Consider the following 15,396-nt stretch of genomic DNA (forward strand, 5'->3'; position numbering starts at 1 on the left):
AAATATCTGATTCTTGATTTCGGCTCAGGTCATGATCTCATGGTTTATGGGATACAGCTCCATGTTGGGCTCTGTGCTCATAGTGTGGAACCTCCTTGGGATTCTCTCTCTCCTCTCCTGCCTGCACCTGTGCGCGTATACTCTCCCTCTCTCTCTCAAAATAAATAAACATTAAAAAAAAAAAATCTCACTGGAAGCAGTCTCATTCTTGACCTCCTAAAGCACTTTCCTTTGGCTGCTGTGATTCAGTGGACCTTATACTTTCTATGATTTGTGCATTTGCCTCACCTCTTTGACCACGTTTCAATCACCTTTGTATCTCCTTAGCTGCTCAATGATTCATTCAAATATTTAATGAATCAAAAAAAAAAATGGTCTTAAATACTAGGCTTACTGTCTTGCATGTTAAGATCATTATTTACTCATTATTTATTAAGTAAAACTTAAAACAACTCTTTTGATTTAAGGCAATCATAAATCTTACTGGTTATTTCTCCCCAGAATCCCCATCTATATGAGCAAACTGCTTAACTTTTAAATGCTCAATTTTGGGCAAACAAAACAAATTGAATGTGAATATAGTTTCTATTATTATAAATTTTGGCCCAAAGCCAAATTACACAAGCAATTTATGGTCTGTAAATATCATAAAAAGAAAAACGTTGGTCATTCTATTCCATATGATTACTCATGGAATTAAACATATAATCCCTAAATATTTACTAAACTCTACTAAGCTCTTTAATTATAAAACACCAATTAAGTTCCATTTTTCTTTTTAATTAAGAAAGGGAGTCATTTCTGTATAATTAAAATTCACATTTGAGGATGTATAATTTTCTGTACTGGTAAACCAATTAGCTACCATTTAATTCTTTCATCTTAGAAAATACAGATATTTATATCTAGAAACTTACCATCTAACACAATTCCAGCAATTTCTCTCCCAACAGGAAAGAACTCTTTTTCCATCTTCATTTCTGCTAGAAGCTAAATCATGACAAAGACTGTTTACTGTTAAGAATAAGTCCTGGCCTCTTATGAGAATACATGAGGAAAGCAAGAGCAAAAATCAAAGCACAGAAAAAACAAATACGATTTAATTTTTGGAATTAAGACAAAACAAGTAACTTCCCAGAATAAGTTTTTCTCTACAGTAGGAAAACAAGAGTTTGCTGAGAAATTAGTTGATATGTAGAATTTAGGCATGAGTGTCACTCAAGTCACCACCCTTTATTTAGCATTTTTATGTTGCCAGCGAAAATTCTGGCCCAAACTCTTCTTGGTTGACTAAATACTTTTTATTAGTCACTTCATTCTGGTAGGATGCAGGCAGTTTGGAGAGGGACTTTTTGAATTAAGGGGATGTAGGCAATGAGGACAAAAGGTTCTCCATTCCCACATCCTTAGCAATCATATGAGCTTCTCACAAGTCTTAGATAAGGGGCAAGTGGAAAAAGTGATGGATATACAGAAGGGAAACTGCCATGTAATTTTAGAGTTGAGTTTCTTTTTTTAAAGGATAAATTATTTTTTATGAATTAGTATTTTGCTGGGGTGCCTGGGTGGCTCAGTTGGTTAATTAAGTGTCTGACTTCGGCTCAGGTAATGATCTCGTGGTCTCTGGGTTCGAGCCCCGCATCGGGCTCTGTGCTGACAGCTAAGAGCCTAGAGTCTGTTTTAGACTCTGTGTCTCCCTCTCTTTCTGCCCCTCTCAGCTCGTGCTCTCTGTCTCAAAAATAAATGAACATTAAAAACATTAAAATAAAAAAAGAATTAGTATTTTGTTAGGTTCTGAACAAATTAAATATTTTGACTTTTAAAGTGGCAGTGTATACATAAACTTGTAGTTTAAGTTCCTGCCACTTAATAATACTAGAGATGCTAGATATATTTAAAGATATCATAGGATTTTAGGAATGGCAAGAAAAATAAATTGATATAATTCTCTTGTATATTTCCTTTGTTTTTATTATTATTTTTTATAGTAGGCTTCATGCTCTGCATGGAGCCCACTGTGGGATTTGAACTCATGACCCTGAGATAAAGACCTGAGCAGAGATCAAGAATTGACTGAGCCACCCAGGTGCCCCTCCTTTAATTTAAAATTTTTTTGGATCTCTGCTATATATCTAATTTTGTTCAGTGTGGAACTTTATGCTTTTCCTAACATGTTCCTATGACAATCTCCTGGAAATACTGGGTGTTTTATAGTATTTCTTTCATGCAGGCATTTACAGAGCTTTCATTAAAGATGTAACAACTGCATCCTGTGTCCTTTCCTCACCACAGGTATTTTCTTACATTATCATAACCATAACCATTCCATACAGTTTAATAGTTGGACAATATTTCATTAAATTGATTTTACTCTAATTGACCATTTCTTTCTGTTAGATATGGAGATAATTTTCCTAGACTGGGATTTCAATGAATTTTTCATAGTTTTAAAAAGAACACCTTCGGGGGCACTTGGGTGACTCAGTCAGTTAAAAGTCCAACTCTTGATCTCAGCTCAGGTCATGATCTCACAGTTCATGGGTTCAAGCCCTATGTCGGGCTGTGCTGACTGTGCAGAGCATACTCGGGATTCTCTCTCTCTCTTCCTCTCTCTGCTTCTTCCCTGCCTGCACTCTCTCGCTCTCTCAAAATAAATAAACTTAAAAAATAAATAAAAAGAACAGCTTGGAAGGAGTAGTAAGTACTAGCACTTCTGGTGAAAGGGTTTCAAGGCATCTTACTAATTCACTTCTCAAGTCATGCTCATGTTGCCCGATGGAAACCTATGACCTAGCTCTGTAATTTTCCTAAATGTGGGTTTATCGCAGAAAACTTTTAGATTCCTAGAAATTATGACGTCATTATAATCCAATGATTATATACAGTTATATACAAAACTGAGTAAATGGACCTGCTTTACCATGGCACATTTAAACACACTTTATTTACTATTGGAAGACTTTTCACATACTTTGTGTCAATAATGGAAGACTACTGTAGGGTGGTATGAGGGTAGGGATGTGTATGTGTGAGCAAGAGACAGAAACAGAAAAATGACCAGAAGAATGTGAACTCTATCAAAAGACATTAACTAGAAATATCTACAGAATAGTTAATAAATCACTGATGAGATTCCTCATTTATTTTTAGTATATTTATAAAAATAATTTCTTCCTTGATTAATATGCCGTAGTAATTTTAAACTCTCAGCCTTTCACAATGTAGCTTATAAAATATTTCATATAATAAAATGTAGGACTTCATTTAGATAATAATACAGAAACACACAAATTCACATTACATTTTTTCCCTAGCCGTTTTAGTCTTCTAAGGGTGTTAATTTCTTGGCACTCAGAAGTCAGTAATCATTATTTATTTGTACACTAAATATACCAGGACACTCTCATCTGATTTTTGGTCAAAATAAAAGTATCATACCTTTGTATTTATCTGGCTCAGAGCACAAGCTTTAACCTGAAGTTTCACATAGTTATCCTCTGTAACAGGAAGATTTTCCTAGAACCAAATGATAACATTCTTATGAGAAAATGCCTTTATGTTGTGAAAACTACCATACATAATTGAACAAAACTAAACAGACTCCATCCCAAATCTTATACCTAAGTTAACTGAAAAAGCCACAAACAAGTATCCAAGAGTATAGAATAAAAAAAGTAGAAAGGGAATTTTGGGATAAAATGCTTTAAAAGCCGTAGGTAGGGTAGTTATTTTGAAAATGAATAGATACCAACATGGGTATATGCATAGGCAATACATTTTTAGGATAACAAAGTAGAGTAAATACCATACTTTTTTTGAATCTAAATAACCTCAAAGCATCAAATCTTTGCATGTACAGGGATATCCTTATGCACATGATATATAAGCCTTCACTGATTTTAGAATTTTCTTAATGGTATAAATGAAGTTTTTTAGTGTCATTTGTGTATCTCTTATTTAACTTAGCTTATTTAATATCTGTCTTAGACATTTCAGCTGCCACATGGGATTCTGGGGTCGAAATACAAACTTAATCGCATTTAATTACCTCTCTATTCCACAGCTAGATATAACTTCAACGGCAAATAATTGTTTACACTCAGGCATTCAATGTCATCCACCTATATTATTTATTAAATATATTATCACTTCTGGGGCATGTGGGTGGCTCAGTTGGTTAAGTGGTCCACTTCGAATCATGTCATGATTTCATTGTTTGTGGGTTCAGGCCCTGCATTGGGCTCTGTGCTGACTGCTCAGAGCCTGGAGCCTGCTTCAGATTCTGTGTCTCCCTCTCTCTCTCTCTCTCTCTGTCCATTCCCTGCTCACAGTCTGTCTCTGTCTCTCAAAAAATGAATAAAAATACTAAAAAACTTTTAAAAAATATTTAAAAAATATATATATTATCACTTCTGCCAAATAACCATATCCTGGCACCAATAATTAATATACTCCCCTCAACTCCTGGTATTTCCCCAAATTAGATCAAAAGCTAGGTAGAATATCTACTTGTGTAACCCCTCTTACAACCTACCAAAGAGATAAGTGTTTTATTTGACGTGAACACAATACTCTGGGAGTATTTCTTTTTAAGTTTCAGATTTGATAGTATTTGGTGATATTATGAAGATATTCAATACTATCGATGAATATGTGGATTTTACTAATGATTCTATGAACCTGTATTCTTTTTTTATTTAAAAATTTTTTTTTTTAATTTTTATTTATTTCTAGGAGAGAGAGAGAGACAGCGTGAGCAGGGGAGGGTCAGAAAGAGAGGGAGACACAGACTCTGAAATAGGCTCCAGGCTCTGAGCTGGCAGTCAGCACAGAGCCCGACGCAGGGCTCGAACCCACAAACCGCGAGATCATGACCTAAGTGAAAGTCAGACGCTTAACCGACTAAGCCACCCAGGCGCCCCTGAACCTGTAAAGGATTCTTCCCAAGAGCCCATCAAACCTCTGAAAGATTCATCCTCAATGGTAGAAACCAAGCTCTCTGAGATTTAGACTCCTGAATTAACTTTAATTTTGGAGTTAGTGAAAAATAACAGAAAAACTGGGTTGTGTTCATGATCTAGAAATTCTTATTACTACCATGAAATAAATATAGCACTTAGTTTTGGATCCTAAGTTGACAGTGGAATGATTCTGGCTTGCTACAAGCCTTTCAAACAATCACCAAGATATGAAAATTCTACTACCTGTTCTTGGTTAAAGATGAGAGACAATTTAGAGCTTAGCGAATTAATGTTGCAAAGCTCAGAAATTAGCATGGAAAACAATGCTTTTCCCTTCTTTCATTTCACAACATGAGAGAAATATTTTCTGAAACATGGCTACAATCTGAATACTTGCTTTACTGTGGGATTCTGAATATGCTGGGTTAATTATGCAACATAAAAGACTATCAAGGTTGCTGTTTTCCTAATTATGTTTTATACCACCAACCTGAGGACTAAAAATTCTTTTGCAACTCTTTAAAAAAAAATAGTTATACTATAATATGGACTGCCATTTTCCCCTAAGATTAAAGGACATCATAAGTTTCATTTAAGTAATTTTCTCTCACTTAGTTGTACTTAAAATAACTTATAACAGGTTATTTAAAATTGATTCTATTACATATAGGAAATAAACTACCCTGTTTAATTTAAAAAATCAAACCATTTTCTTACCTTTTCTTGAAATACAAATGTTATTTCTTCATTTGTAGAACTCTTTTGAAAATATAAGCCTTTCATAGTCCCCTAAAAAAGAAAAACATATATATTTATATATAAATATGAAATAAAATATCTTCCAGACCAAATGAAAGCAAAAATTGAAAAATAATGCTTGCTGGGGAGTCTTGGTGGCTCAGTCGGTTAAAGCATCTGACTCTTAAGGGAGCCTCAGGTCACAATTTCAGTTTGTAAGATTGAACTCTGCATCGGGCTCTGTGCTAAGAGCGAAGCCTGCTGGTGATTCTCTTTCTGCCTCTTTCTCTCTCTCTCAAAATAAACAAACAAACATTAAAGAAAGCAAAATAATGCTGGCAAAGGATAAAATGCCAACTATAAATGTAGTTTTCAAATAAAAATTTAGATAATAATTCCCTACAGTGATCAAATAAGAGAATATGCAACAATCTCTGGGTACATGTCTTACTAAGAATGGGATTACATTCAACCTTTCACACACAAAGGTGAGCAGGTGCTTAATTTCACTTTGCTATTCAGTAAAAATTATTAGATGTACTTAAAAAATTTTTTTCCAAGGGCCACAGAGCTCAATTTTAATTACCAAAGGTAGTATTTAAAGAGCTGTCAAAGTCTTAAAGAAAAAGACCATTAAAAAGCAAAAAGTGAAGTTAAGACTACTCACTAAAATCATACCCCTGATTCTTCTGTATCAGTTTATAAACCTTTTAATGGCAGTATTAAGCCTATATTTTGTGAACTTCTGGAAGCATCTCTAAGGATTCCACAATTGTTTAATTTTTATAACACAGCAGACTCTCAAACAAGTCCGAACTGTGCAGGTCCATTTATATGTGTATTTTTTTTTTTACAGTCTAGTCCTGTAAATGTATTTTCTCTTCCTTACGACCTTGTTAATAACATTTTATTTTCTGTAGCTTACTTTATCATAAGAATACAGAATATAAAATATATAACATACAAAATATCAGTTGATATCAGTAAGGCTCTCAGTCAACAGGCTGACTGAACAGTAGTTAAGTTTTTGGGAGTCAAAACTTATATGCAGATTTTCAACTGCTCAGGGGGTTGGTTGCCCTAAACCCAGACTTGTTCAGGGGTCAACTGTAATTGTATGGCAAGACATTTTATTTTTATATTTTATTTTATTTTTATTTTATTTTAGAGACAGCATATGCTCATGAGCTGGGGAGAGGGTCAGAGAGAATCCTAGGCAAGCTCTATTCTCAGGGTGAAGGCTGACGCTGGGCTCCATCCAGTGACCCTGGGATTATGACCCGAGCTGAAATCAAGAGTTGGATGCTCGCCTGACTGAGCCATCTAAGTGCCCCAAGACTATTTCTTAACATGTAAATTTTATAGAGGTATAAAATATACAAAGTTCACAGATCCTAAATGTACAGCTTACTGAATTTTACAAAATGAATATGGCCATGTCACAGCAACAAAACACAACATTCACTAGAACTCCAGAAGCTCCCTTATTCCGCTTCTAGTCACCACCTTCCCCTAAGGATACTCAACACCCCAAGTTTCAGTAGCACAGATTACTTTTGTCTGTTTTTGACTCTCTAGAAGTAAAATCATACTCCTTCATGTCTGTTTGTTTCTCTATTATGTTTGTAAGCATCATCCATGTTGTTTCCTATGGTTGTAGTTCATTCATCATCCTTATTACACTACATTCTTTTGTATGAATAAATTACTATTTCTCCATCCCACTACAGACAGACATTTGATTGTTTCCAGTTTGGGCCTTTTACAAACTATCCTGTTAAGAACATTCTTGAGCATACTTTCTGGAGAGAGTATATTATTGTGTTTATTTTATGGATGAGGTAAACGAGTCTTCCAGAAGTGAAAGTATATACCCAGTGTGTAATAGCACCAGCTGGGCCAGCGCTGAGCCAGACCAGGTGCTACCCACTCCAATGCCATTTCTCTTGACCATTACAGCTAATGGTTTTTTATTGAGCTGTTAACCTTAGATATGTCCCTTAAGACTAGAATCCTGTAAGCTCAGAGACTGGAGCCTGTTTCAGAGTCTGCGTCTCCCTCTCTCTCTGACCCTCCCCTGCTCATGTTGTCTCTCTCTCTCTTTCTCTCTCTGAAATAAAAAAAAAAAAAAAGACTAGAATCCTATATCCTTTAGTTCAGAACTGATAATTATTAAGTACTTGTTAGAACTGGCTGTGTAATTTGCAGAGCTCACTGCAAAATGAAAGAGCAAGGAGCCTTCTCTAGAAATTATTAAAATTTCAAGATGGTGATAGAAGAGAATTAAACCAAGCATGGCTTCCTTTTGAGAGCCAAGTCCAGTGTGACTGCATACGTTCCAAACCATGAAGCTGACTCTGTATGTTGAATCTTAGTGGATCTAATGGACCCATAGAAAGGGTCTTTACTGAGTAGTTTGGCAATGGTTGCTGCTTTTTAGAATGTGATAACTAAACACTGGAACTAACAGAAATTCAAGACACAACACATTCAAGACACATAGAAACTATATAGGCAGCTGGGCAGCTGGGTGGTTCAGTAGGTTAAGTGCCAACTCCTCATTTTGGCTCAGATCATGATCTCATGATTTGTTTGATTCGTGGGATTCATCCCTCAGTGAGGCTCTATGCTGACAGCACAGAGCCTGCTTGGGAATCTCTCCTTCTCTCTCTCTGCCCCTCCCAGGCTCTCACGCTCACTTTGCTCACTTGCTGTTGTTCTCTTCTCAATAAATAAACTTAAAAAAAAAAAAAAAAGAGAGAGACTATACATGTAGCATGTATCAATAAAGTATAGAAAAATAGGCTGAACTAGGTCTGATGTTAATTCTAATCCTTTGGTTGCAGGCTGTGTAGGTCAGTGTGTATGCTGGGGGGGAGGGCGGGGCGCGGGGGAGAGACCTGAGCATAGACAGAGCAGCTACACATTCCCTACAACTTTAAAGAACCCTCTTCTGCCTAGCTTTCAAGGCTGCCTAAAATGCATACTCACTGTCCCTAATCTACTTTACTTCCATTTTTCTAACACATACTCTCTGAGCGAGTCAGCATGACTCCACACCATCTGGCCACCCCTGTCTCCGGGCTTCCTTGCTGGTTCTCTGAGACTGTGCTGAACTTACTCTACAGATTCTGCGAACTAAATGAAACTCAAGTCCTATCCCTTCTCTGAAATCACCCCCAGTCACATTTAATCTACTCCATCTGTTCTATGCTTCCGGATGTCATGTCGTACTTACAAACAAAACCTTGCTTTATTCTTTTACTAACTAGTAGGTTTTCCCAGCTATAGCTTGGGAGAATCAGTGTCTATTATTATTAAAGAAATAAAGAAATTGCTGCTCCTACTCAGTCTGGTGCTACTAGTATTTCCCTTTTGAGAAGCGGAACAATTACGTAACAATACTGTGATTTCAAAGCATCTCTTGTTATTCTGGAGGCCACTGTTTTCCCGCCCATGGTAACTTTTTTTTTTTTAAAGTTTATTTACTGTTTTCAGTAACCTCTACACCCAATGTGGGGCTTGAACTCATAACCTGGAGATCAAGAGTCACACGCTCCTACACCTGAGCCAGCCAGCGCCCCTGTCTGCTGTGTCTTAAAACATAGGGCATGTTTCCCAGATCAGCAGTCACATGGACCTCATATTGCATGCACCCCAATTTCAAAGACCCTGTAAGATAACTGCTTGCTTGTATCCCTAGTTTCCCCTAAAGCAAACACTATATATATAATAATGCTAATAGTTTTAATCAGATCATCCTAATTGGTGCTTCCAGACTTAGCTGGTCCAAAAAAAAACCATGTGGGAAGAAAATTATTCTCAAAGTTACAAAGTGAAGGAAGAAAAGTGCTTTTAGAAAAGTGGCCAGAAGAAAATTGAAGAAATGCTAACTTAGTTGTTTTGCAGACAAGAAGGAATACTTCATTCTGAAACTAAGAAAATGGTATAGTTTCTTAGGCACTGGTCTAGACTAAATGGAACACTTAGTCCACTATTTGATGTATGTTGAATGTAAAGATAAGTGCACACAGAAAATAAAATGGATATCTTATTAAATAAAAATATAAAATAAAGGCTATAATATTTATCATGCCATTTCCAAGAATGGCATGTTCTACTGTAAACTTTGTGAAAAAGTGGTACATAAAACTCTTAAACGAAAGTAAACCTGATTAAAAACATAGGCTGATGTGCCCTATAAGAAGCATTAAGATTTTATATTTTTCCAGGTACATCAGATTTTTATTTTTTTTAAGTTTATTTATTTTGAGAGAGCGTGAGTGGGGGAAGGGCAGAGAGAGAGAGAGGAGAGAGAGAGAGAGAGGAAGAGAGAGTCCAAAGCAGGCTCCGCACTGTCAGCACAGAGTCCGCAGCAGGGCTCAAACCCACGAACTGTGAGATCATGACTCAAGCCGAAACCAAGAGTCAGATGCTTTAACCAATTGAGCCACCCAGGTACCCTAAGGTATATCAAAATTTAAACATATTTGACCTAAGTCCACAGACTGAGAATTATGTTTTTAAGACTTTAAATTTTTATAATGGTTGCACAATAAACCCATTAAAAAATCTGGAGCAGCAAAAATTAAGTTGGAGGAGCATGTGACTCTTGATGAGTTTGAGTCCCGTGCTGGGTATAGAGATTACTTAAAAATAAAATCTTAAAAAAAAACAACAACTAAATAATGTTTGGTGCAAAGAAGAAACACTTGAGTAGAATACTTCAAAAAAGCAATTTAAAAAATACTGATCTTTAAAGGGAATTCTAAAAAAATCAGTGGGGAGACATTTCACATGATTCCATTTTATTATAACAGCAACATGAGCTCCATTTGCTCCTCCGCAACACTTAATCCCTCAAGGAGCTCATCTTTAATAATTGTAAATAACTGTAAAAACCTCTATACTCTCAAACCCAAAGTGTTCTGAGAGTTTCAGATCTATTTCCAATTCAACAGGCATAAAACTGAAGTCACTTTCTCCAAAACAAGATTTTGTGGTACCAGTCCTCAGTCATCAAGGATATTTTAGAGTCCATCATAATTCCTTCCTCTATATTAAGTTGTTGACCATAAAGTTTCCTTCTTCCTTCATGAAGTCCTGGCTCCCCTGTTTACCTTTGGTTTTGCTGGGTGTTACCACAAGTGAGGTGCTAACATCACAATGTCTTTGGCCACCGCCCAGTGGCTTCATTTCTTTCCTTCACCCAAGTCATCTGTTACTCTATGGAAAACCTAATTCCTGGAAGTCCAAACTCTTATGTGCTCAAATTTCTATTAGTCTCCAGCACCAAATTTGCAATATTGGGGCCACCTGGGGTCAGGATTCAGTTACAGTATTTCTAACCTGCTTTTTAAGAAAATCAAAGGTATACTGGCAAGCAGCTAAACCACAGAAAAAAGGTGAAGTCAAATCTAAAATGTGGCCCCATATATTTATTATCATGCCAGGACTGGTACACAGGATTATTATCCTAGCCAACTCGATTGTAAGGGGTAACTCTTCGGTTCTACTGAAAAGGTGACTTAAGTTTTAACAGGGGCACCTGGGTGGCTCAGTCAGTTAAATGTCCAACTTCAACCCAGGTCATGACCTCATGGTTTGTGAGTTTAAGCTACAGCATTGGGCTGTCTGCTGTCAGCACAGCGCCTGCTTCAGATCCTCTGTCCTTCCCCCCGCCCCTCCCCTGCTCACGCTTTCTCTCTCTCTCTCTCTCTCAAAAATAAATATTAAAAAAAAGTGACTCCAGAAAAATGCCTTCTTTAAAATAAATTAAGTTTTAACAATGGTCTTGCTCTTCTGTGGGAATTTGCATATATAGCCACATATCAGATAAGGAAATATGTCAAACCAAATGCCCAAATATTTAAAAAATACTTTAAAAATATGGTTAGCATAATCAGAGGCGTCTGGGTGGCTCAGCTGGTTGAACATCTGACATTGGCTCAGGTCATGATTTCATGGTTCTTGGGTTCAAGCCTCACACTGGGCTTTGTGCTAACAGCTTGGAGCCTGGAGCCCACTTTGGATTCTTTCTCTGTATTATTAGCATAATCAAAGTAACTAGTTGGAGGTCTGGTTCAATGTCATTACTTTGCAGGTTGTGGAGAATGGTAGTCCTAACTAGATAAAACCAGCTCTGGTTTTTAAAGAGGGAGGTAAATGTATGGTTGTAACAATTAGAGGACATCTCTGCATTCTGTAGGCAACAACCTCTAGGAATCTGTATAGCCTAAGGACACTGCAGAAACAATTAGTACCCAGGTGTTTTGCTGCATACACCTGCACTAGCTGCAAACAAGTGACCAGATGGGAACACAAGGGGCTGTGAGAGGCCTCACATGTGGCTAAATCCAGAAACGTTTTTCTAGTTAATAACATGTGTTACAAGAACTTTCTACTTTCACATTTTAGGTGTCTAATTTAAAACAGGAAAATTCATTAGGTTGCATGGCTCCTATCACTGCAAGGATTTACACAGAGGCTGGACACATATTTACAGTGACTTCAGAAGGTTCGAGAATCAGCTGAAGAGGATGGGGGAATATGATGACCATATTAAAGCGACGGCCTCTTCTGATTGTGACAATGGTGTGATGTGATAAAGGACCTTTTTCCCTTTTATGCTAGCTCAACCATGTGACACTGGGGCAATGCAGATGGTGGGTACTGAGGGAGCGAAGCAATTGATGGATCCTTTCTAAACCTCTACCACACTCCCTTATCAAATTGATTAAAACAATCTTCTTTTTAACATTATTGCTGTTCGTAAATGCTTATTTAATTTTCCAATCCACTATAGGGTCCTTAAGAAACCATTTCTTGCTTCAGAAGCAAGACGGGAACTGTAACTTTGATTAAATATTTACTAATAAATCCATGACAAAGAGAAAATAATTCACAAGATGTATATTTCTTGCAATATATAAAAATAGAAATATTTAGCAAAAGATCTTATTTTAGTATGCGTTATCTTTAAAAAAAATCTTGTTAACGTTTTATTTATTATTGAGAGACAGAGCATGAGAATGGGAGGGGCAGAGAGAGGGGAGACCCAGAATCTGAAGCAGGCTCCAGACTCCAAATTGTCACCACAGAGCCCGACGTGGGGCTCGAACCCATAAACAGCGAGATCATGACCTGAGCCAGAGTCAAACGCTTAACTGACTGATCCATCCAGGAGCCCCTCATATGTGTATTTTTGCTCTTCTAATCTTAAAACTCTCCTTCGCTCAGGGCAGTACTGTTTGGTGAACCTAGAAAAATCATAAAGTTGTCTTTGAAATATTCTATGTGAAATTCACAGGAGCAACAAAACATTCATTTTTAAGAATAATAACAAAAAGATTTAACCACAAACAAAACCAAAATACACCGTGATTCCGCAGTGAAACATTTTAAGAATTTCAAGCTTTCCCATTCTCTTTCTTCAGAGTGGAACACAAATGAGTCAAGACACATTACTGCCCAGGATATACTACTGGGGGAAGTAGTATCTTTTATTATTATTTATAATACAGTATGGAGATGGGCCAGGCGGTAGAGCATGTCAGTCTTGATCTTGGGGTACTGAGTTCAAGCCCCATGTTGAGCTATATCTTAAAAAAAAAAAAAAATGGAGGAACTATCAAAATATTTCACTGCAACTGACAGGCAAATTGAACTTGTATAAGGGAACCCTCTGTTTCAAATCGAATGTTTGATCTGCCATCAACTGGCGCAGAGCATCAATGAAGGGAAATTAGTGATTAAACAATAAAAATTATACACTACAAAGGCTGACAGAATTTATAAGTCAAAACTGATCCGAGTTTGAATCCTGGTTCTCCCACTGACTAGCTGTATGACTTGAGGCTATTTAATTCTAACCCTTCTCGGTCTTAGATTCTGTATCTACAGAATAGAGATAATAGTAGTTACCTCCAAGGGTTGCTGTAAGGATTAAACAGTATATGCAAAGAACTCAGTACAACACCTGGCACAAAATAACTCTTCAAAAAGTATTCACTATTTTTACCATTATTTTTGCAAATTGGGCAGAGAAAGTCTCTAAAGTTGTTCTGAGGCCCATCTCACAGAGCAGCAGAGGGTTTGGGCACATGCAATCCTTTGATCTTTAACACCGTTTAAAAAAAAAAGGTTTTTTAAAATGTTTATTTATTTTTGAGAGACAGAGCCTGAGCAGGCAAACGGTGCAGAGAGAGAGAGAGAGAGAGAGAGAGAGAAGGAGAGAGAAGGAGAGAGAAGGAGGGAGGGAGAATTCGAAGCAGGCTCCAGGCTGAGCTGTCAGCACAGAGCCAGACTCCGGGCTCGGGCTTAAACTCACCAATCTAAGATCATGGCTTGAGTCCAAGTTGGACCGTTAACTGACTAAACCACCCAGGTGCCCCATCTTTAACACTTTTTAATTTCTCAAGTGGGCAACTGTATATCATCTAAACTGGCGCTGTCCAGTAACAGCAGTCACTAGCCACAGGTGGCTAAGGAACATCTGAACTATGTCCAGTCAAAACTGAGATGCCTCATCAGTGTAAAGTACACACTAGATTTCAAAGAGGATATTTAAAAAAAAAAAAAGTCAGCAGAGCACAGGACTCTGGATTTGGGGGGATTGTGAGTTCAAGCTCCGCATTGGGGGTACAGCATACTTTAAATAGTTTATAATAGTTCACTTTGAAAGTACTCGATTATGCGTTGAAATGGTAAATTTTGGATATATTGGGTTAAATGAAACATATTGTTAAAATTAATCACAAGTGTTTCTTTTCATGTTTTTTAATGTGGCTGCAAGAAAATTTAAAATTAAGTGCCTCGCATTATATTTGTACCGGGCCGAGCTCACGCTAGGGCCTCGCAACTCATAACGTGGACCAGGAGCACCCGGGGAAGCTTGTTAGAAATGCAGATTCTCAGGCTCTGCCCAGACCTTTGGTATCAGCATTTGCACTTCAACATGGTACCGAGATGATTCTCACGCATCGCTCCATTGTTTTTTGCTGTTTATCCTAAGAGGGCAAATCTGGCCGTATAATCACATAAAATGCGAATACCCTTGCTTTAGGTGATTGCTCACCGAAAAAGGAAAGTGAAGGAGGAAAAAGTGGTAGCAGAGAAAGAGTATGGGAGAAAGGAAAACTCAAAATTACAGGAACCGAAAGAAAGCAGGGGGCAAAAATTCAGCCTGGGAGGTACAGAGGAAGGGAACTGCCAGACTTTTGTTTCCATAAATGTAGAGAGAGATGCGAACTGAGATGAAACCTACAATCAAAACCTGTAAGGACCAGGAAATCGTCAGGCAAGTCTTTCCCGCTCCTCAGCCGCCGCGGCTAAGCTAGGCCTGGACCCGAGGGCGTCTGGGGTTGGGGTGCAACGCGAACCACCGTTCAGCCCAGGTTCCGCACAGTTCTGCACAGTTCCGCAAAGCTTCCAAAGCCCACGGCCCCGCTTCCCAAGACCCAGAAACTGGGTCCCGGGGCTCACCTGCCTCCGAGCCGCCCCAACCGCCTGCGTCTTCGCCACCGCCACCTTGGAGTCCTTTTACAGAGAGCCCGCCCCCGCTGGCCCAGACGCTGCTCCCATTGGTCAGGCCGGTCGTCAGTCCTGAACCGGAGGCTGTGGAGAACGCCATAGCAACCGAACTTAGAACTACATCTCCCGAAATGCTCTGCTAGGCGGAGAAGCGTCGCACCAGGGG

The 15,396-nt window shown here is 37.9% G+C and overlaps 1 protein-coding gene across 1 annotated transcript in view; it reads right to left on the reverse strand.

Moving 5' to 3' along the window:
* Positions 1 to 15,332, reverse strand: part of CRYZL1 (crystallin zeta like 1) — a 35,622-nt gene extending 20,290 nt beyond the window's left edge. The window contains exons 1-4 of the mRNA XM_039228634.1: positions 15,183 to 15,332; positions 5,679 to 5,750; positions 3,439 to 3,516; positions 918 to 990 (exon numbers count right to left, since the gene is read on the reverse strand). Of these exons, the coding sequence (XP_039084565.1) occupies positions 918 to 990; positions 3,439 to 3,516; positions 5,679 to 5,744 (217 nt within the window). The 5' untranslated portion in view covers positions 5,745 to 5,750; positions 15,183 to 15,332. The remainder of the gene's footprint in view (positions 1 to 917; positions 991 to 3,438; positions 3,517 to 5,678; positions 5,751 to 15,182) is intronic.
* Positions 15,333 to 15,396: the final 64 nt, after the last annotated feature.

The sequence above is a fragment of the Hyaena hyaena genome, unplaced genomic scaffold (genome assembly GCF_003009895.1).
Source record: "Hyaena hyaena isolate Hyena2069 unplaced genomic scaffold, ASM300989v1 scaffold_2, whole genome shotgun sequence".
Classification (NCBI taxonomy): domain Eukaryota; kingdom Metazoa; phylum Chordata; class Mammalia; order Carnivora; family Hyaenidae; genus Hyaena; species Hyaena hyaena.